Source organism: Puma concolor, chromosome D1 (assembly GCF_028749965.1).
Source record: "Puma concolor isolate L17-30 chromosome D1, mPumCon1.1.hap2, whole genome shotgun sequence".
In the NCBI taxonomy this organism is placed as follows: Eukaryota; Metazoa; Chordata; class Mammalia; order Carnivora; family Felidae; genus Puma; species Puma concolor.
Window position 1 is genome coordinate 17,496,366 of NC_141676.1, and position 23,423 is coordinate 17,519,788.

The 23,423-nt window shown below is 41.5% G+C and overlaps 1 protein-coding gene and 1 long non-coding RNA gene across 24 annotated transcripts in view; both read left to right on the top strand.

Annotated features, from left to right (window-relative positions):
* The window catches only part of PHF21A (PHD finger protein 21A), a 197,120-nt gene that overhangs the window by 133,240 nt on the left and 40,457 nt on the right, over positions 1 to 23,423 (top strand). For 13 of the 23 annotated variants that reach the window (XM_086677576.1, XM_086677574.1, XM_086677577.1 and 10 more), the window contains 4 exons: positions 10,009 to 10,212; positions 17,078 to 17,329; positions 18,559 to 18,648; positions 22,417 to 22,710. In XM_086677576.1, the coding sequence (XP_086533702.1) occupies positions 10,009 to 10,212; positions 17,078 to 17,329; positions 18,559 to 18,648; positions 22,417 to 22,710 (840 nt within the window). Of the gene's footprint in view, positions 1 to 9,663; positions 9,744 to 10,008; positions 10,213 to 17,077; positions 17,330 to 18,558; positions 18,649 to 22,416; positions 22,711 to 23,423 lie in introns of those variants that run through there. The other 10 variants (XM_086677582.1, XM_086677593.1, XM_086677587.1 and 7 more) reach the window with 5 other exon arrangements.
* Positions 10,962 to 13,265, top strand: LOC147576519 (uncharacterized). Its single transcript, XR_015240853.1, has 2 exons — positions 10,962 to 12,760; positions 13,011 to 13,265. It is a non-coding gene; the product is annotated as an uncharacterized LOC147576519 (long non-coding RNA).

Consider the following 23,423-nt stretch of genomic DNA (forward strand, 5'->3'; position numbering starts at 1 on the left):
TCTCCTAGTAGCTACAGTTTCAGTGAATGTAATTACTGTTAAGGGATTGAAAACCGGTAGCCCCTGGGCTTAATCTAACCGGCAGAGATACTTTGTTTGCCTGAACAGCATTAAAAGCAGTTCTTACATTAGTGCCTTTACAGGGCTCTCCCTCTCAAGTTGACCTTAGTCCCTATCACTCCTTATTATCTCATAGCTGGCCTGGTTCGTTCATAGACATTTACCTGCCTGTGAGTTTTCAATCCCAGATTGGAACATTTTTTAATGATTTAGCTTCTTTGTAGTGTGTCAAGATCATCATTATGAGCATTAGTTTTCTGTGTATGGCACTTATAGAAAGTATAGATCAAGAGATTGTATTCTTGCCATTCAGAGATTCGTAGAATTTTAAGCAGAAGAGGATGTTGGAGACTGAGTGGAAAAGCTGAGCCTAAGAATAAGTAAATGTGTGTGTGTGTGTGTGTGTGTGTGTGTGTGTGTGTGTGTGTGTGTACACAAAATATTTACGAGGTGCTTTTGTGGCTTGCTATACCAGGTAGTATATAGATGTGAGGGCTCCAAGTCCTTACAAACAAGTAAAATAATTAGGGGGCATGCGGGTTGGGTGTGGAACTAGATATGAGGAACAAGAAGTGTTTATTAAGTCTGACTCTAGCCCTGGCTTGAGACTTAGGACTAGTCACATAGATGCTCAGAACCTTAGTGTGTCCTACCTGGCAGGCAATATCTATCTGATAAGATTGTTGCTTTTATTGTAACCATGATAGAACTCGCCAGTGCCACATTAGACTGTATCTAAAAGTCAAGAAACTGCTCTGGTACATCCAGACAATGGAATATTATTCAGTGCTTAAAAGAATGAGCTATCAAGCCACAAAAAGACATGGAGAAAATGTAGATGCATATTAGTAAGTGAAAGAAGCCAATCTGAAAAGGCTGCCTGCTACATGATTTCAACTACATGGCATTCTGGAAAAGGCAAAATTATGGGGACAGTAAAATGATCAGTGGTTGCCAGGGGTTAGCAGGAGGGAGGGATGAATAGACCGAGCTCAGAGAGTTTTTTTAAGGCAGTGAAGCTATTCCATAGGTTGCTATAATGGTGGATAAATGTCATTATACATTGGTCAAAACCCATAGAATGAATGTACATTAAGAGTGAATCCGGGGCGCCTGGGTGGCTCAGTCGGTTAAGCGGCCGACTTCGGCTCAGGTCATGATCTCGCAGTCCGTGAGTTCGAGCCCCGCATCAGGCTCTGTGCTGACAGCTCAGAGCCTGGAGCCTGTTTCGGATTCTGTGTCTCCCTCTCTCTCTGACCCTCCCCCATTCATGCTCTGTCTCTCTCTGTCTCAAAAATAAATAAACGTTAAAAAAAAATTTAAAGAGTGAATCCTAGCATCAACTATGGATTTGGGGTGATAGTGATGCGTCAGTTTAGGTTTATCAGTTTTAACAAATGTACCGTTCTGATGGGGATATTGATAGCAAGGGGGAGGGGGTACAGAGTGTATATGGGAATTATCTGTACTTTCTACTCAATTTCACTATGAATTTAAAACTGCTCTAAAAACTAAAGTGTGTTTTTCTAAAAATCAAGGGACTGATCTTATGTTCAGTACATGTTCTCCTGTCTTCTGACCCTGCACCTCAGTAACTTTGTTGGATGTGGAAACTGGAGAACAGTAGAGGTAAGAAGGGTGAGCTCCACCTTTCGTACTAAGAAGCATGCTGAAAGAAGATAAGAGCAGCAAATCATTTTTACTGCAGCCATTCCATCTTTTCTAAACCTTGGAGAGAGAGAGAGTGTGTGTGTGTAAAAACTAAATATTCGTATAGAGTTGGATTTAGTGGTTTTCATAGCCTGTGAAAACTGTTTTTCTTCACACTTAGGATTTAATAAAATACTTAAGTTCTTTAACCAAATGCTTTTTATTCATTCAGAGATTATTCATGCTTTTCTCCCATGTTGCTGAATCTCTAGCTCTCTTTAGCAAAATTTCTAGTACTGACAAGTTAAAACAAAAAAAAGGCAAACCTGCTTGGAAATTCCGAAAGAGGAGTTCAAGTTTCTTCTGTCCCTGATGCAGAAAAGTCAGACTAAACCCAGAGTAGGGCAACTCCCCCTTTGTCACGAGTCTTGGAAGATCCAGTCCCTTGGAGTTACCGTCTCTCATCTTGGCGGCCTCCGTAGGTCGTGGCGTTGCTTCCTCTGCGTTGTTTCGCGTGGGGTCTTGTCAGAAAGCAAATTCGTTAACGCTCTTCGTTTTTCTCTTCACGTGATTGTAACAAATACTTAGTGATAAGTTAAACTACTGAAATAGCGACTACTTTGTGAAATTCAGAGACAGTAAGTAGCTTTGGAATTTTCTTTTAACCCGTGTGTTTAATGCTGTCATGGCAGATGATAACAGTTGTTTTTAAACATCTAGAGTGTTGTTCAGGATATACTTTTGTTAAGAGATTTCCCAATTCAAAATGTCAGTGTTTAGTGATTGGTAGGACTTCCTTTTATCGCATGTAAGGAAAATATTACATATCCTCAGAAAATATTTTCTACTTGATGTATCCTGACATAGTGTATTGTTATAATACTTTTGTCTTTTTCTCTCTTTTAAGAAAAAAAAAAAACCTGCAGAATTAAGGATTGTTAAAAGATCCCCGCCTTTACCCGTGATTGATTTGTGTCCTGGTACATGCATTCTGCGTAGAATTTGGTTATCTGTTATATTTACCTCTTCCAGCATCTTATTCTATCTTGTGTTTTTGTGGAAAGAGGAATTCCTCTCTCGTTGTACCCAGGGCTTGCACAGAGGCAAAGCCATCTTTTAACTGAGCAGTGTCCCATAAAATGGTAGAGGTTTGGGGTTTTGTTCCTCCTTTTCCCTCTGCCCACGTAAGGATCATTACTGTACTTAAATTGTATTTTCATATCCAACTTGTCAGGGACAGCTACTACACAGCAGCCTCCAATCATAATTCTCCTGTGAGGAAAACCAACCAGAGCAGCTTCAGGACAGACCAAAGAGAATTTCTACAGTGTGTGGAACAACTCTGACACTAACAAGGCAATGCTGCCTTCTAAGTTGGGGGAGAGAGCCAGGGAATGATGAATGACAGTCTGCTGGTGTGTGGAGATCTGTAACACATAGGTACAGAGGGGCATGCATTTTGATAAACTGGAGCCTAATTTGCAAATTAATAGCCTCCATGTCATATCTCGTTGTGGTACAAACACATAGATTCAGGCTCTTTCTTATATTGGCAAAGCAGCGAAATTGTGCAGATTATAAATGGTTCTCATGTGTTTTGTTTTTCTGCTATTCTCATTACTGCATCTAGAGTGTTTGCTGGGTCAGGTTGCATTTAAATTGGACATCTATTTTATGCATTCAGAATATGGCCCTGAACTGCTGTAGAGGTATAAGAAATCTGGGCTGGTACCTAGATTTCTGTACAGGGGTATATACAGGGAAATATTCCCTAATGTGTTTGATTTTTGAGATAAAAAGGCGACAAGTAGCATTCTGTTTCTTAATCCTGTACTTTTTTGGGTGATTGTCATTAAAAAACTAACAAAAATATTTGATTAGATGTTAAAAATCAAGTGATTGAAATACAATTGACATTGGAAGAGAAAGTCACATTTAGTTAGCTGTTGCTCTGAGTTAAAAATTCATACTAGACAAACTCTGTTATTCACTGGTTACGCATCCCTTATTTTCACATTGCCCTCAATAGTTTTCTAAAGCATTCCCTTCCATTAATTCGGTTGATCCTCAGTATTTTTCCGAAGTAGGCAGGACAGTATAGCTTAAGGCTTCAAGAAACATGGAGAACTTAAATGTAAACCAAATGGGTTCTGATTTTGGCTTCCTTCGTCTTTTATTGTAGAGAACTATCTTACCGCCACCATTCCCAGCATGCAGGGCTCTTTTTAGTCTGTCTCTGTGTTTATACTATTTTGCCCTCACATCTGGGTGTGTTACATATTGGAGAACCGTAGTGCTCCGGGGGGCCACATCTCTCTAGAGTACAGCAGCTACATTTTTTCTTATTTGGTGCAAATAAAGGCAGTTCCCAAGTTCTTAGAAGGGTCCCTCGATTTAGGCAAAGTTTGACTACAGCAGTCTTAGTCTTTTATAGTCACGCATAAGAAGGGGTGGAGTTTATCTGTTAGAGCATGAATGGACTAAGTAAGAAAAATGTAAACTGCATTTCAATCAGGCTCTCAAATAAAGGGTCTAATCCCCTATGGAGATGGAATATAAATCCCATTGATATGAATAAAAGGTCTAATCTCCTCTGGAGATAGGACGTAAAAACCTACTGATGTAAATGTCTGTGTGTGTGTTTTGAAGGAAAAGTAAACCCCAAAGAATTTTTTTTAATTAAAAAAGTAAGCCAAAGTCTAATCAGTACCAAGACATGTGTACTCTCCACCATCTGTTAAGCATCCATGTAGAGAATTTTGAACTTTATTGAAAAAACTGGTAATTCCAACAGCTGCTGTTTCTTAATTCATGTATATTGTACTCTCCTAGTTCCGTGACACTTTGCAGAACTATAAAATGAGTATCAGTGTTCGCAACTCTCGAAGACCAAGCAGACCCTCTTTAGTCGACAGCGTAAACAGTTCGGTGTATAAGATGAGATGGTTGTAGCTACTGCTTCTGTCAAACAGGTGGTATGCTTAAAGGGCATATCCCTTTTTAAAAGGTGTTTTAATAGGTTAGAAACTGTTTAATTTTAACCCCGAAACTGAGTATCGGAGAGTTTGGGGAAAACTTTCTAGTGCCTTACAAAACAAATAAAATGCAGTTATTTTTAGTTGAGTATATTTTTATATCTGCTGCTGCCAATATTCCTCCTCCTCCTCTGTCAAAATCCTGTCCTACATGTCTCCCCTGAATATTCCCTCTAATAACTTCAGTGCATATTCTTTCCTTGAATTTCACTTAGTGCATTAGAAAAGGGAGTTTATTGTCCTTTCCTTGTGTTCTTGTTCATAAAATGGTAGGTAGACCCTTCACTCAGAGTTCTGGGTGGGTTTTTTTTTCCTATTTTCTTTTATTAAACACACTTTTTACCCTGGATTTGATTTTGTCATTAATTTTATGTCAGTAACACATACACTATTCTTCAGAGCATAATCTGCTTCCTGTGACTTCAGTGTTGATGTATATTGGTGTTACTAATAAATGCAGTGGTTGAATTTCAGACAGTAGAAAACGTGTGTGTGTGTCCAAGTAAATTCTGACTTCAACAGATGTAAGTTTCTCCGTGTTAGTTTTTCTATACACAAAAATTAAGTAGCCCTTGTTCCCTGAGCAATTGGTACCTGCAAAATTTTTTCACTGCATTTTAGGTAGGAAGATAGGTAAGATTTGTTCTTGACTTTCTGTATTTGTGAAAAGTTTCTGTCTCTGGCATGAAGGGTGGAGGTTCTGTTTTCATATTGTATGACTGATTCATGGAGGGGACAATGGATGCATTTTTAAGGCAGTACCGCGTAAGATGTCTGAGTGGGTGTGGCCCTCTCATAATTGATATAAAACAGATAATGCAGAATGGAACACAGACAAGTTGAGTGACTGATCACTGACATGCAATTATGGAGGGCAGGGCCCTGCACCTGGAGTTCCTTTTGAGAGAAGCTTTCTAAAATTTGTGTGACAATTTGATGGAAATAAAGTGGTGGCTTGATTGGAGGCGTGGGGGCTGTCCTGCCATCTCTCCATCTCCCTTCTGTATTGACTGGTGCCATGGGACTTGGAATGATTGACTTATGTAGCTGAAACACGAACCCGAGTTTCTGTTGAGTTGGACCTACAGACTTCTGCATTTTTCTTTGGGATCCGTCTTGCTGTTGTGGGAACACGTTGATAGTATCGCTGAATGTCACAATATTGATCACCGTGACTACCTGTCTCAGAAACTGTGACTTGAAGTGTTACAGGCTCTGTGAACTCTTCTGCCTGAACAAGCCTTGATAAAACCTAGTGATGAGAATGTCAAGGGAATCTGAGGCTTGGAATTACATGCTGGGTTTATGGAGCAGTTCTTGACAGATGAATTGATTGGAGGGGGCGGTCCTAGCCATTCTGGACACCGGGCCCACGGGCCTATTGTTACAGAAAATATATTAAGGAAAGAAGATGATAAGTTACTGACTTTTCTCCCTCCCTTCTGCCTTCATTCTTTGCAGTTTTTCCTTCCTCATTGCCTTCTCTCCCTGCTCCCTTTTCTTTTTAACTTTCATTAACTTACTAGTCAGTGACAAATGGCCAGTTTGTGACACTTAGCCTTTTTTCAAAGCTTCAGGTTAATGTTCCAAGATAATTAGCTGCATTTCAAGGTCTCCTTTATATGTGAATAGCATTGAAAGTACCAAATTGTTTATTTTGTATAACCTTCACTAATGACCAGCAGAAGTCCTTGCCGAATCAGAAGTCATGATTTCTTTGTTTAAAACACATAATAATAGGGGCGCCTGGGTGGCGCAGCCGGTTAAGCGTCCGACTTCAGCCAGGTCACGATCTCGCGGTCCGTGGGTTCGAGCCCCGCGTCGGGCTCTGGGCTGATGGCTCAGAGCCTGGAGCCTGTTTCCGATTCTGTGTCTCCCTCTCTCTCTGCCCCTCCCCCGTTCATGCTCTGTCTCTCTCTGTCCCAAAAATAAATAAACGTTGAAAAAAAAACACATAATAATAAAAGTATAGGCTCCTTTCCTGTAGAGATGAGAGGATGCTTAAGAACTTTGTTTGGTACAGCATGTAGCTAAAATTTACGAAATTTGGTAGCAGTATGCTCTCACTGCCACCCAGAACTAGTACTCCTCCAGGTCAGGGTCCTGCTGGAGTTAAAGTGACTGGTGTGTTTGCCAGCACTGCAGGACTAAGCTCTAGAACAAGACTGGACTGTGGAACTTAGAGAAGCCAGCTAAAGTGCACAACAACTCTCCCTTTATTAGCTAGTCCTTAAAAGAGTATACAGGGCTTCTGCACACCTGAATGCCTCCACTGCTAGAGCTCACCTAACTTTAGATTGTTGGTTTTCAAAATGCGGTGATAGATGTTTAAGTGACAGAAGGCGTCAGTGCTTCCCTCAGACCTTGATTTTTTTTACAAAATTTCATAGGCATACACAACTCCACACTTGGTATTCCTCTAATGTGAACATAGCAAGGAGTGCAGGAGCAATGCATTTTCTGTGTGGCACTCTGAAATATACCAGAATCTTCTTTCAAAGAAAATTTTGCCCAGTTCGTACGACCTGACCTGTGTCCAATCTGCACGGCTAATCTAAGTTTGCAAGTATTTTGATCCCTATGCCTCCCCACTGGTTCTACAGGCTTTGTTTCAAGCCCTGGGGGAGGAACAGTTGTGAATGTACTGTGACTCACTGACTCCCACTTTCGTGATTCTGGTTCTGATTGGTCGTCACCTTGTTCTAGCCATATGGCTGCCTAGTACTCTAGCCTGCATCCCTTTCTCGTTCTTTCCCTACTGTTCCCTTCTGTTGTACACAACACTGGGAGTGGGTTCCGGGCTTTGTCTCTTGCTTCTGGTTTACCCCAGTTAGGCAGTAAGTAGGAGGGTGCACTGTGTTTCCCAAGGGTGGCCGTAGAGGAAAAAATACCCTTTCCTTTTGTGCCTGGTATAGTAATTACTTCGTTTCCTGTGCTGTTTCTGTTCAAAGTTTATTTTTTGGCAGGTGTCACATTTGTATTATATTACTTCCTCATGGTTTCTCTCCTTCCCCTGAATTAAGCTATTTTTTCTTTTTCTTTTTCTTCTCTTTTTTTCTTCCTTTCCTTTCCTTTCTTTTCCTTTCCTTTCCTTTCCTTGTTTTGTAGAGGTTCTGCTACCAATTCAGCTTATTTGTTACTGTGTTTCTTTAATGCTGGTTATATGTTAGGGAGGGGAACTGAAAGCAACTGTAAATAATTATTTAATTGTTACGTGTCTTACTGTTCTGGCAGTCACCGCAGATCTACACGTGATACTCAAAATTATCTGTAGCACCATCCCTACCACTTTTCCTTCTAAACTGTATCCGTTCAATTACTCTGTCTTTTATACTGGAGAAATAGGATTTTGAAGACTTGAAAGTTAATTTTTTATAAGAATTTGATATTTTTATTAATTTGCATTTCTATTATTCTGCAGACGGCTCCTGCAAAGACTTTGGACTCTGCATCCTTTTTTTTTTCCTTTGTAATATTTAACTACTCAAAGAGGCAGTGACAGCAGAGTATAAAGTTTAGACTTCCCCTACCAAAAGTGACCTTTATATGATATTTTCATTGTCTAAAAAGTGTGATAAAAGTATAAAAAAAAAAAAGTCTCTCAAGGATGTATTTTGTACTGGGGTTCCTGGGTGTCTCCGTCAGTCGAGTGTCCAAGTTCAGCTTGGGTCATGATCTCCCAGCTCATGAGCTTGAAGCCCACATCAGACTCTCTGCTGACAGCACAACACAGAGCCTGCTTAGGATCCTCTGTCTGCCTCTCTTTCTGCCTCTCCCCTGTTTGTGTGTGCGGCCAAGCACGCACGCACGTGCTCTTTCGCTCTCTCAATAATAAATAAACATTAAAAAAAAAGGATGTATTTTGTACTGACCTAAAGTTTTTAAAAATCCATTTTGTAAATATTTTAATATTCAAATATGTTAAGCAAATAACCTTACAAGTTTGAATTCTTGGGAGAATATGTGCAGTGAAATTGGTTAGAATCATAAGCAGGAATTTGAAAATCAACCTGGCCATATGGTTTTACTTAATCCTTTATTTAAAGATCTTCACTTGCTTATTTTTCTCCATTCATAATCTGTATTAGAAAATGGCAGTCTCTTTGATCAGAAATAGCAAATCTCAGCTGGTGAGCTCACTTGACCATGTGAGGAGTGCTGTTTATACCTCCTTCCAGCCATTAGGGCAAGAGAAGCAGTCCAAGTCTGGCCCCAAATGGTTGTGTTTTGGTTTTGGTTTTGGTTTTATATTACATGTTCTCGGAGTCATTTGCTGGTCTCTGGTCCCGTCACTTTATACATCCTGTGAAGAGACATTTACTTAGCCGCATAATCCTAGCCCAGAGTATAGTTGTGAACAAAATGCCCTTGCTTCATGGAGCCTACGTTCTGTTGAAATATATTAGAGTAATGAAAGTATCCAAATACGCATTTTTCTGGGGTTGGAACAGGGTCTAGAAAATTCAAAAAAACCTTAGGTTTAAGTTTTTCATCCCATGTAAGTAAATTGCTCCTCTGCCTAAACAAACATGTGTTTTCACAGATCCTATCCCAGCAAAGAGGTGCTGCTCACGCGTTACACATTTAAGTAATTTAGAATGACTGTTGTTCGTGTTGCATATTTCCGGGATCAAGTTTTCTCTGTTTAAAAGTCTGCTTAATGTTTGAAACTGAGATAGAAACTTGATGTCTGTTTGAATAACGGAAATGAGTATGGCCGGTGTCTGTTTTATCAGATATAAAAAGTAAAATGACCAAAAATGTACCAGTCACAGTTGTGAGTACTTTACACCCAGCAGCTTGTTTGGTACTCATAAGAACCCTACGGATATTGTTTATCACCACATTTTACGGAACAGGAAATTGAGACACAGATAGGTTAAGTAACTTGACGAACATAGAACTGGTAAGTAGCAAAACTTGCAAAAGCAAATTTGTATCTCCAGAGTCATGTCTTCAGTGCTGTGCTGTATTGCCTTTCCAGACTAGCATGCCAAGGTAATAACAGTCAAGGAATCCGAGCTCTGCTCTGTGATCTCCATTATCTTTCCTTCTCATCCGTGTGGCTCAGTTTCCCTCCATACGTAAACTGTTTCTCATGCCATCAGTTCCTCGTATGTCGACTCTGTAAATTTTAGATGTAACAAGTTCTAGATTAAGCTGGTTACAGAAAGACGTCAGAGGCGTATAGTTGCTGCACGTTTTTAGGGCTGACAAGACAGTATCCTGATAGATATTGTTTCTTTTTGTCTTCGTTGGGTAGAAAAGAGTAGTTGAACAGCTACGGAAGAACCTGATAGTAAAGCAAGAACAACCAGACAAGTTCCAAATACAGCCATTGCCACAATCGGAAAACAAACTACAAACAGCACAGCAGCAACCACTGCAGCAGCTACAGCAACAACAGCAGTACCACCACCACCACGCCCAGTCAGCTGCACCCTCTCCCAACCTGACCGCTTCACAGGTAAAAGTGTGGGTGGGGTACCGCGGGCTTCCTGTGGTGGGCTCATCTCCTCTTGGTCATGTAGAGCTGGGGTCTGTGTAAGACAACACTGAGCCCCACTAGGACTAGACAGAAGTTGCTTTGGTTACTTTTTTTTATACTATGAACCGGGGCCAAAATCACTTGAAATTCATTGGCGGAAGGGAATGGTGTTACTAAGGCGCAGGAGTCACCTGATTGCCCACCTGCCTAAAGAAGAGGGGGAGCGTAGTCAGTGGCAGAGGAAAACCACTTCTCTGAATTAGAACAGAACTACGGTCTTACTTTGAATTTCTGGAAGTATTTTTTTTTTTTTTTTTTTGCACTTGTTCTAAAAGTCCGTGTGACTCTGCCTCTTCTAGAATGGTTTTTCTGGAATTCTTAGCAGTGAGATGTGGGAATTCCAGGAGCGGCGCCTTTGGAATCAGGTAGAAAGACATTCAGAAGAAGGGTGATACATTTCCATTATTCAGAGAAACAAAATGAGCATATGAATCTGAAGGAAATCTGAAATGGATGCTGTAGGTCTAAACTAGAACTAAGAACTGGAGGCTTACTCACATTCTAACTTGGTACAGCCCTGCAGATGTTTGTACTGAAAAGGCCATTTAAACTAGACTATAAGGATAGAAAGGCAATCGAGATACACAAAAGGGACCTATTTGCGAACAAGGTTCGGTTAAGAACACTACTCAGGCTTGATCTCCACACACCTACGTGTAATGTGGGCTTACCTTTTAAAGTGGGACGGTCGAGCAGTGGCTCCTGCTTCGTAGGGGTCATGACCCCTTTAAGACTTCGTTGAAAGCTGTGGGTCCTCTCTCCAGAATGATACACATTCACACCTAATACACTCATTTTTGCACATGATTTCGAGGACATTGGGATGTTCTGAAGCCTAAGCATGAGTACCTCTCACCCACCAGTATCAAGTCTTCACTATATCTTTATATGTGGAGAAAAAGATTATAGTTTACCCGGTTATTCACTGTGTACGGACATTGGGCTGGTTCATCTGTAACATTTTGCAAGTGAAGAGTACATTACTTCTAAAAATACTAAAGATTATTAAAGAGAAGTAACATTTAGTGGAGGTTGCTATTTACTGCCACTCTCCTGAGTGCTTTACGTAAATAACATACACAGTCCTTACCTGAACCCTAAAAAGGCTATTATTATTATTATTATTATTATTATTATTATTATTATTATATTTTTGAGAAAAGAAAACCAAGGCATAGAGAGATTAATTACCGAAAGTCATAGAGGTGGTGTATGTGGTAGAGCCAAGATTTGAACCCAGATGTTCCGGTGAAAAAGTCTGTCCATCCATTGCTCTTCTGTACTGCCCTATAATACCAAAAAAAGAAATGCCAATGTTATAGAAAATGCCAAAGTAAGAAAAAGAGTAATTCCTTTGTAAATCAGATAGCTAGAGTATAAATTTTACCATCATCTCCACTTCAAGGCTATTTGAAAACGAGGCATCCAGACCCACTTTTAAAACCCCCTGGCCAGGATTTGTATTTCTTCCGAAGGACTGCTTATCAGATTACTTTTGTTGGAGTTGATTAGTTTGTTCTCTTGGAAAAATACAGTTTGATCAGAAAGTGTTTACATGGAAGGAGTGTGGTAGAATTCATTGTTTCCTAGTATGTGGGAGTTTTCTCTCTTAACCCGGGAACTTTCTGTTCAAGTAACACTCCCTGTCCTACAAATCAGAGGAAATACTTATGGAATACTTCCGATAGCTGTTCCCTTCCCTAGTAATCTCAGTTCTGTGCTGCTTTGGGATGGTGAGTGACGGTAAGGGGGCCAGGGGACCTGATATATTTAATAGATTTAGCTAAGCTTGTTTTATATTATTGTTTTGTGAAATGCAGACCTTTAATGTTAAAAGCCAAAAGACCCTCAAGTTTTTGGTTTCTGTCTTTACAGTAAACCGTCAATATTTGTTGGATGCTCTCGGTGTGCTAGATTCTGGTGGTCCTGGTCCCTGCCTAGAATCTAGTCTATTACCATCATTTTCATTCATTCTGTAAATATTTACTGGGTCTCTATTATATGCAAACACCGTACTAGGCAATGTGGAAGGTAGATTCACAAATAAGACAGAATCTCTGTCTTCGAGAATTTTGAAAGTTTAGAGGAGAGGAAACTGTAAACCACTAACAACGAAGAATACAATGAAAGTACCAGTGAGGATCTGTGAAAAGACCACAGGACAGAGTAATTTTAACTAGACGGATCAGAGATGCTTCATAAATGAGGTGGCATTTGAGCACGATGTGGACAGATGAATGCAATTTCAGTGAGGGGGCAGAGGGGGGAGAGCATCACAGATGTAGAGGACAGTGCGGACAAAAGCATGGAGTCACAACAGTAAATGCGTGCCCGAAGAACATCAAGGAGGCTGATGTGCTGCAGCATGGACTCTGGGAGAGAAAGGGAGAAAGAGGCTAGCTTGTAGAAGCCCTCCAATGCGGACAGAACCTTTGGGGTTTGGGGCAGTCATAGGGAGTCATTAACGGTTCGTGCCTCTGGGGCGCCTGGGTGGCGCAGCCGGTTAAGCGTCCGACTTCAGCCAGGTCACGATCTCGCGGTCCGTGGGTTCGAGCCCCGCGTCGGGCTCTGGGCTGATGGCTCAGAGCCTGGAGCCTGTTTCCGATTCTGTGTCTCCCTCTCTCTCTGCCCCTCCCCCGTTCATGCTCTGTCTCTCTCTGTCCCAAAAATAAATAAACGTTGAAAAAAAAAAACTAAAAAAAAAAAAAAAAAAAAAGGTTCGTGAACTCGAGGACAAATGAATGGGAGGTTGCATACGTCCTATACTAAATATCTAGGTTCAGAAAGGAATGGCTATTAAGTAGCAATTAAGGCAGACAAAGAGGAGATGCTAGGAAGAGAAAGTTTTTTATTCTAGCGTGGACCAAGGCATGGGGAGTGGGGGGACCAGCTCCCTTTACTCAGTTAACTCAAGCTCATCCTTGTATGTAGATTTTGACATTTTTTCAATCTATAGAAAAAAAAGAAAAGAAGGAAAATAGAAAAAAATAGGAAGAGTTGAATGCAGGTATACCCTTCAACTTCTATTCTCACAACCCTGTCATTTTTAACGATGTAATACAAATGGAAAGAAGCATGCAGTTAAAAAAACCAAATAGAAAATAAACCCTTAGGGACAAAAAGGGGGTTGGGGTGGTTCTATTTGCAGTCGTCTGAGTGTGAAACAGTTACCTTCCACTCAGAATTAAACGAAAAGAGTCTAAAATAGGTATGGAAGTTCATTAGAGCCCATAGTAATAATCCCTCTAACTTCTCATTTGTTCATTAGAGCCTGTCTGTTTTAAGTCAGAACCTCATGTTCTGCAGGTAAACAACAATAATAACTTGGTAAAAAATAAATAAATAAAAAGGATTTTGCTTCTAGTGCTTCTTGGCCTGTATTTCGGCATTAACTTCTAGTTGGTGCACTTTGGGTTTTGTCAAAAGTAACCTCTTCATGAAACCATGTGGAAACTGCTATCTTATCTTGAAGCTGATCACAATTGGGTGGCATCAGCCAGCCAGACACTAACCACAGCTTCCAGAAAAATAATTTTATTTGTTGTTGGACACCTTTCCTCTCTGTGACTTCTCTTCTTGTTGCCAAAAAGGTCAGAGGTTTTCGTTAGGTTTGGATTTCAAAATTCCGGATTCTCTTTGTCATCTAAACTCTAACACTCCCAAGAGTGGTGTTTATATTTCCAGGTACTTAGAATACAGTAAGCACCAGAACAGGGGTAGAGATTTAAGCAATACCTGTGTTAATACCTGGTGTCAATAACTAGTTAGTGAATATATTTTTATTTTTTTTAAGTTTATTTATTTATTTTGAGAGAGAGAGACAGAGGGGTGGAGGGAGAGAGAGAATCCCAAGCAGGCCTTGCACTGCCAGCGTAGAGCCCGATGTGGGGCTCGAACTCAGGGGCTGTGAGATCAAGACCTGAGCTGAAATCAAGAGTAAGACGTTTAACCGACTGAGCCATCTAGGCGCGCCCCATAAATACATTTTTCAGAAAGTTTTCATTGGTGAATATAGCACCAGGTCTTGTGCCTGTGTATACAGAGGATTATGTAGATGCTAGAATACATGTTGTGAAATTGGCTACAAATAAATATAAACTAGAATAAAATGCTAACCTAAGATGCGAACAAATTTGTTAGCTTTCAGGGTTTTTTAAGTGTTGCGGTTAATGGTAAGTATTATAATTCAGGTGAGTTTGAGGTTTTACTCCGTTTTTTAGCATAATCACTTTAGGATTATTCAAAATATTGGTGATAATTTATGTGAACCAAGGACGCCTCAAACAAAATTACATGACCTCTTTCAAAGCAGCGACAGTATGCACCACCATTTTTTTAAAACCCATGTCAGTGAGTTCTGCTGATTAGAGCTTTTACTTCCATAACCTGTGCTGGGAACAAGATGGAATGCCATCTGTGTGACTTGCTTACCGCTTGAAAAGTTCTTTGTGTTTTAATGTCTTAAACTGAAAGATAGGGTTGATATCACACCAGGTTATGCTCTGTCTCTCTCTGTCTCAAAAATAAATAAACGTTTAAAAAAAATTTTTAATAAAAAAATAAAATAAAAAATAAAAACACTTATTATAAATAGCTGGCAATGTAAAGTCGGTCCTTCCTGCTACACTCCCGTAATACTTCTTTTTTAAAAAAAATATTTTAATGTTTATTTATTTTTGAGAGAGAGGGAGAGACAGAGAATGAGCAGAGGAGGGGCAGAGAGAAAGGGAGACACGGAATCCAAAGCAGGCTCCAGGCTGTGAGCTGTTGGCACAGAGCCTGATGCGGGGCTTGAACTCACGAACCGCGAGATCATGACCTGAGCTGAAATCTGACACCCAACCAACTGAGCCACCCAGGCACCCCTCCCATGATATTTCTTTTTTTTTTTTTTTTAATTTTTTTTTTTTCAACGTTTATTTATTTTTGGGACAGAGAGAGACGGGGAAGGGGCAGAGAGAGAGGGAGACACAGAATCGGAAACAGGCTCCAGGCTCTGAACCATCAGCCCAGAGCCTGACGCGGGGCTCGAACTCACGGACCGCGAGATCGTGACCCGGCTGAAGTCGGACGCTCAACCGACTGCGCCACCCAGGCGCCCCTCCTCCCGTGATATTTCTAATGACATGTAGCATTTAGCTTTGGTTTGGTTTTTATCCTGGATAGATAGCAGATGAGCCACTACTTCCCAGGATAAATATCAGCATTCCCCTCTTACTCCCATTTCACCTTTGAGGAGGCGGTGGCAAGGACAATGAGATGCGCCTGTGTTGTTGACTAGAGAAGAGGAAACAAAGATTTGGGTGATTTTAATTACAAGCATTAATAAGGATTGCTCATAGGCTACGATGGGTTAGATGAGGCGAGGTCATTAATTGTTTTCATTGAAAGAAAATAAAGAGGTTAAAAGATCACGTACGTGTGTGTTTATGGCAGAACATAGAAATCATTACCTAGAAAAAAACAACTTAATACACAAGTTCTGACACAGTCACTGAAATAGAAATGCACAAGGGGATTTGTCCAGATGCAAAGGGGACAGCGGGGTCCTTTTCACTGGTCTGGAGCAGTGCTGTCCAGTAGAACTTTCCGCGGTGTTAGAAATCTTCACTGTCCACTCTGGTAGCCACTAACCACAAGTGGCTCTTGAACACTTGAAATGCAGACAGTGTGACTGAGGAACTGATGTTTTAATTTTATTCTGTTTTAATTTGAATTTAAATAGCCATGTGTGGCCGGTAGCTACCAAATTGGACAGTGCAAGTGTAGAATAAGAAGAAAAAGGTGGAGTCGTGTCAAAATCAGAACGAGCATATTGAACCAGATAAACTTTCACGTCCCTGAAACGTTTGGATCCGGAGTGAGCAGCGGCACGAGAGAGGCGTGTATGCCACGTAGCAAGGTTGTTAGCGTTTTCTTGTTTCATAGCTGGCCCCTTTAATTTCTCTAGTCAGAAGTCTGGAAACTGCGGCTACAGAGCCACAGTGGCACTTCGGGGAGCATCATTCAGCCCCGCCACCTCTGTTCATCCTCTGATCTATAAGCCTTTTTGAAGCGCAGGTGTTTGTTTCCACCTTGTCATATCTCACTGGATCTTTGATCGCTTCTGCAGCAGTCCTCCGGAGAAGAAATGGTAGTTAGTGACTCACATCCCTTTGATATCGAGAGCCGGTGTTTACAAAACTAGTCGGTCAATAGGTTTTACTATCTAGAGGTTGGGATTTACTGCCTCTGAGGCAACAATGGTGCAAATCCTCACGCGAGTTTCCCTTCCTCCTCTCTAGGGTGACACTCGAATGAAAAGACACTGTCCTTTCATCCCAGCTTTTGTGTCACAGGAGGCAGATAACCAGAATTATATGATGGCTTTCTTCATATTGATGAGGTTGTAGCAATTAAAGATAGTGATGGTGTGTACCTCATTGATTTGCAACTTCTACAGAGTTTAAATTAATTGAGAGCAAGAAAAGAATAAAAAACCAGACTAAATAGGTATACTCATATTCTTTATCTGTAAACCCACCCCATTCATTGTTGAAAGTCCTGTGCCCATATCTGTCTGTAGTTATTACTATGAACTGGAAGCTAACTTTGAAAACCCTGGCACAAACTAGAGATTATCCTTCCCTATAGTAAGAAGTGTGCTGTGCGTACCCATAAGAAATGTTCTAGTGAGAAACTTGATCATGAGAATCGTTGCATTGTTTTCTTCTGGGGATTAGCAGCATATTGTTTAGCGGGGTCACACTTCAGTGTCCTAATATCTGTTCTCCATGTCTCCTAGAAGACTGTAACTACAGCTTCTATGATTACCACAAAGACACTACCTCTCGTCTTGAAAGCAGCAACTGCGACCATGCCTGCCTCTGTTGTGGGCCAGAGACCTACCATTGCTATGGTGACCGCCATCAACAGTCAGAAGGCTGTGCTCAGCACTGATGTGCAGACCACACCGGTCAACCTCCAGACGTCTAGTAAGGTCACTGGGCCTGGGGCAGAGGCTGTCCAAATTGTGGCAAAAAACACAGTCACTCTGGTAAGCCAGCAGCTGCTACTCATGTGTGCCCACATGAGAGGGTTCAGGATATGCATTTGTAGAGTATATCCATTTTATGCCCCTGCTGGATTTTTTTAGTCTCTGTCATTCAACCATACCAAGTTTTGCCTTTGGGGCTGACAAGGGAGTATGGCATTCCTGCCGGATGCTCAAACAGCTGTAGAAGTGTCCTCGACACCAAGGACCAAAACGCATGCAGTGCGTTACCTGAGGTCAAAGTTATGACCTGGCTTGTGGGGGAACGTCCTTCATAGCAGCATGCACACTGTTTCATGTATCTCTCTCCATCCTGTTCGCAAACCTTCCTGTGATACTCGAATGCTTACACTCTCTGGTTCTATATTACCGATTTGGGGAAAACTCCCTGCTGAATTCCTTTAGCTCAAATTTAGTTTAGTTGAAATGGGCTGCACCCAGGAAGTCCCAGAGCAAGCTGAGGTGCTCTACAAATATTCGAGAAATCCAAAAATTAACAATGTCCGTGTCCAAGGTCCATCAGGAAAAAGATCCCTTGAAGAAGAAGTACTTGAACCAAAATTGTTGATGAGAGTCTAGGGTAAAACCATTTAGAAACTGATGCTCTCTGAAGCTTGGGGGAAATAGAACCAAATTGTGGTTTGGAAAAGTCCTTTCTTAAAATGCCAGCTAAGAGCTCTTGGTGGTTTTTGAATGATGACCAGTGACGAGTGAAACTAGATAGCAGTGAAGTGACGCTTCAGCACTTACCAGGAATCTTGAGAGAAGCAACCAGCTATCTCAGCCAAATGCTGAGAGTTAGAGAGTTCTCTACAGGAACAAAGCTATTCACCGCTAGAGAAAGCTCTTCTATTAGGAAGAAGCCCATTTGGCCAGGCAGCAAGTTTGATTTTACTTTGGATCCAGTCTTGATTTTTATAATACGTACATGCAAGAGTTCTTGAATGTCAAAGGAAATTGTCTAAGATTGCTGAGCCTGCTGTGTTTTACATGAGGCAGGTAAGGAAAATGAAATGCGGTTGGTTCATTTTGTAGGCTGGAGCGTGCAGGTGAGAGAGTAAGACAGTTTTCTCGAGGCAGAGTCAATTCAGATGGGTAATTCTACAATGAAAACTTTTAGAAAGGATCATCTGACCCAGATAATAGCGATGCTAAAATTACTTGAAGAACGCCTAAGCTTTGTTATTGAACAATTATTGTCCTCTGGTTTATTTATGTTTCCCATTTTTTAGCAGGTTCAGGCAACACCTCCTCAGCCCATCAAAGTACCACAGTTTATCCCCCCTCCTCGACTCACTCCACGTCCAAACTTTCTTCCACAGGTGAGTAAATTAGTGACTAAGCCCAGTGACGGGTTAGCCGAGACAAAAGTCCTCATGGGCCCTTTCTAAGCAGCCTGAAGTGTGCTTATCAGCTCAGCTGTGTTCAGATCTGACTTGGCTGAAGATTCTACCTGCTGATTTCTGTACCATGAAGAGGCGTATTTTATCACCAGGGTTTCTAGGCAATGACCAAAGGCAGTAGCAGAGGGATGAGAAGAAAAGGAAAATTTAAGATAGCACCACTATAAACCTTACAATGTTAACTTACTGGAAATTTAACCAAACCTGCCTACCAGTGGGGAAGGAATATAATTACTACTTTTTTTTTCCCTAGATGCCAAAGAGAGTAGGGAAGGAAACAATAGCCAAACTAACTCGTAGAAACCATTTAGTTTTACTGTGATAGGTGATGGCATTAAGCATCATACTTAAACACAAAGCCTTGCCTATAGAGGTTTAGACTAGGGGTCTACACAGGGAACTTTCTACCTGGGCTCAAGCAGCTCTGCTTGCCCATATTCTCCTGATAATCGGACTGAACTCACCATTCTCATTACAGAGTGTCAGGATTGCCCCAGTCTGGGTTTTGAGGGGACTTGACTTGCCAGGTAGAAAGGCTAGGAGTTCCCATCTGAGGCCCCATGTGGCAGGCAAAGAGAGAAGAGAAAAGAAATTTGTGTTCAGTGGCCATAAGTGATTTCTGAATTGCCTGTGTGGTAGGGATGGGCATTGCTAATGTGAGAGAAGGTGATTTCAGTCATTTATCAGGTAGATCCTTAATAAATACCTTGCATATCAAAAAAGGCACTAAGCACTGTGGATATGCCAGTTTTCAAGATAGACTGTTCTCTGTCCTCAGAGAGCTTCAGACATGTGTTCAGACAATTACAGTGTCCATTATGGGAAGTACAGTTTAGTCTGACCACATGTGGGAGGGACACCCAACTCATTCTTAAGTTTTATAGAAAGTTTCATGGAAGAGTTGGCATTCAGTCTGAGACTTAAAATCCTAGTAAAGTTAGCCTGTCCAAACTTGGGGGGAAGAACAAAAATGTCCCAGGCAGAGGGTAGAGCATATATGCAAATCCAGGATGGAGAGATACATGTAAGCTTAAGGAACCAAAGGAGATTTGGTGTGGCTAGGCATAGTGGGCCATGTGGCTGACTCAGGCTAAGGCAAGAGGTGAAGCTGGAGAGGTCCATTGTGCCAGATCTTGTGGCCTTCTAGGCTGTGTAGGAGTTTGGGCAAAAGGCCCTGGGACAAACCCAGGAGCAATGGGGATCCATGAAAGCATTTTTAAACAAATGCTTGAAATGATCAGATCTTTGTTTTAGAAAATTCCCTCTTGCCACTGTGTGGAGAATGGATTGAAGATGATCAAGACTGTGGGCAGGAGGTATAGTTAGGACATCATCAACAATAACAGCAGCTAATGTTTAGAGACTCCCGCTATGTGCCACCTACTGTGTTGGGCACTTTTTATGGGTTATCTATTTTAATCTTCACAATAGCCTTTTGAAAGTTAGGTATTACTTTTTTTTAGACAAGGAACGTAGGGCTTAGCCCATGTTTTCCAGACGGTGGGTCATGACCCATTAGTAGGCTGTGTGAAATCAGTATAATGTATTGTAACCAGAGTTTTTAAATAACATCAGCAAAACAGAATGTGAAATGGTAGAGTACCTAGCACACATGTAATGTTTCGTGAAGTTTTTGTTTTGTAGAGATACAGACATATGTCTATGTGTGTGTGCTGGTTACAGTATGAAATGTATTCCCTACTGTGTGTCGGCAGCAGCCACCACCGGCTCTTCTTTTTTTCTTTAAAGTTTATTTATTTTGAGAGAGAGAGCATGCGCACGCGGGGGAGGGGCGGAGAGAGGGAGGCAGAGAATCCCAAGCAGGCTCTACGTTGTCAGCGCGGAGCCCGACGCGGGGCTCAAACCCACCGACTGCAAAATCGTGGCCTGAGGAGAAATCAGGAGCCCGACACTCAACTGACTGAGCCACCGAAGTGCCCCACACCACCGGGGCATCTTAAATTCAGCTAAATACTCAGACTCACAAGACTGTCCAGGCCCACACTTGGTACCAGTGTACTTGGAACAACGTGAGACAGAAACCAGAGCTTACCAGCAAGACAGCGTCAAGACATTTTGCTTCAGCCCGTATAGCAGTCTCTGCAGCCGTCTAGTGATTGCTGAGATGCGGGGACGTGAGATCCTGAAGAAGACCGTGGTAGAGCCAGCCTGGCACAATAGTCTTATGCTTCACAAGAGCCAGTGCGTCTTGTAACAACTCTGTAGGCATGGCTTTCAGGGTCCTCCCAGTGGACATGCCCGGTTACAAGAGTCACCCCACTGCATGAAGCCCAAAGCAGAGCATCCCATCAAGTATTTATAATGCTCCCTGTTCAGATTCAGTTCGGATTCAGTTTAGCAGTGAGGGATCATTTTTACCGTAAGCGATGTTGCCTGGTAACATAGTTGACATTCTTACCCTTAATCAGGTTCCCAGGGGAACAGAGCTGGAGCGTTAACTGAAGGTCAAAATTTCATGCATTGGGGGAAAGGATTTTGCCCATAGGGTCACTGTATAGAAAATTTGAAAAATGCTGGCTTAAATCAGGTATGTTACTGAGGCTACCTGGCTAGTAAGTGGGAGGAACCAGGATTTGAACCCAAGCAAGGCTGACCTCGTGTTTTTCATTGTAATTTTTGTTACCGTTTCAGTAAGCCAAACATAAGTGGCAGTAAGGACCTAGGAAGTAGCCATAATTGAGAAGGATTTAGGAAGTAGAGGTGAAGTAGGAAGCATCAAGAATGGTTCTGAAGTGTATTTAGCAAGAAAGCCATTTACCAAGGTGATGGTAATAGGAGGAAGAGAGGGTTAGAGGAACGAACAGGTGAGTTTTAGACATGTTGATTTTGTTGTTGATGTTGTTTTGAAAGATTTTATTTTTAAGTAATCTCTACACCCAACATGGATGGGGCTAGGACTTAACAACCCTGAGATCAAGAGTCTCATGCTCCACTGACTGAGCCAGCCAGGTACCCCTAGACATGCTGATTTTTAATTTCTTATGAGATTTCCAAGTAGAGATACATGACAGGAAGTTGAGTATATTCGGAAATGTCTGGTCCTGAGATGCAAGTGTGGATGGACGTCTTCAGTACATAGATGGTAATTGAAGCCATGGGATGGGTGAAAAACCCCAGGAAGAGTGAGAAGATTGGGGAAAAAAAGAGGTTCCAGAACAAAACTCTGAGAAACACTTAATGTTTAGGATTGGGCAGAGGAAGAGGAAGTCCACAAATGTGACTTAGAGAGGGAGCGGCCGAGAACAGGGAGTTAGGAGCTGGGCTGAAGTGAATTCACGGACATGAAGAAATTTAGAATGTGAATTAAGATCGATGGCCGCGTTATTACCATACTGGGCACAAGTTCTGGGTGAGACCAGTCTCTGGATTAGGCATTTGATCTCAACCTGAGGAAGCAGCATGGTATGGGAGAAGGAGCTAAGGTTTGGATCCAGAAGAACCATGTTGTAGGGTAGCGTTTGGACACCGTTAAGAGCTGATGAGTCTTCTATAAGATTATATATCCTGATATGTATAGGACTAATAACACCAAAATGAATATTAATAAATATTGGTACTCAATACCATTTCACATATATAGTATAAAAGACCTGGCAATGTTTTAGACTTACAAGGCTTATGAAATTTCTTGAAGTAATACAGTAATTGTTCTCTCTTTCCCCATAGGTTCGACCCAAGCCTGTGGCCCAGAATAACATTCCTATTGCCCCAGCACCTCCTCCCATGCTTGCAGCTCCTCAACTTATCCAGAGGCCTGTCATGCTGACCAAGTTCACCCCCACGACCCTCCCTACCTCCCAGAATTCCATCCATCCCGTCCGTGTCGTCAATGGGCAGACTGCAACCATAGCCAAAACGTTCCCTATGGCCCAGCTCACCAGCATTGTGATAGCTACTCCAGGGACCAGACTCGCTGGACCTCAGACTGTACAGCTTAGCAAGCCAAGCCTTGAAAAACAGGTACAGGCAGAGTGTGCATCTGCTTGGGGACAGTGGCCTTGCCATTGAGGCCAGGCTGTCTCTAAATACATTCTCTCAAGAACTCTTCTCTTTATCTCAGCACCATTGTCCGTAACCTGTTGCTTATCATGTGATGGTTTATCCATAATGCAAAAGGGCCAGTCTTACTGAAGAAAGTTGGGTTGTTTTTCCCACCATCCCTGCGCAGAGGGATTCAGATTCCCGTGTGAGTGAGCTCCCCCTGCTGGTTCCGAAGCAGAAATTCACAGATAGGTTCTGCTGGTCTCAGTCAGGAAGCACAGAGATATAATGCACAGAAAATGCCTTATTAGTTTCGGCCCAATAAGAATCCAGATGAAGATACGGCTGTGAAAGTCAAGAAGAGTAAACAAAACAAGGGAAAGGATTTCATTTGAAAGATTTCCTCTGGTTATTACAGATAATGAAGAGCCAAATGAAAAAATTAAAATTTCTAAAAAGCATTTTTTAACTCTAGAGAATACAGACATTTTATTTTAGCTCAGATGTTGAAGCCTCTCATTTATATTTCTAAAGTCAGATTTTCTCTTAAGAATTCAAGGCTAGAGAAATACAAGTAACCTCCAAAAATACTTATGAGTTCTGTAACAGAAGACTTCTAAAAACAAGAAAAAGGATTTATAGGCAGTTACCATATTCTATTTAAAGAAAGACCAGTGATGAGAAAAGAATTT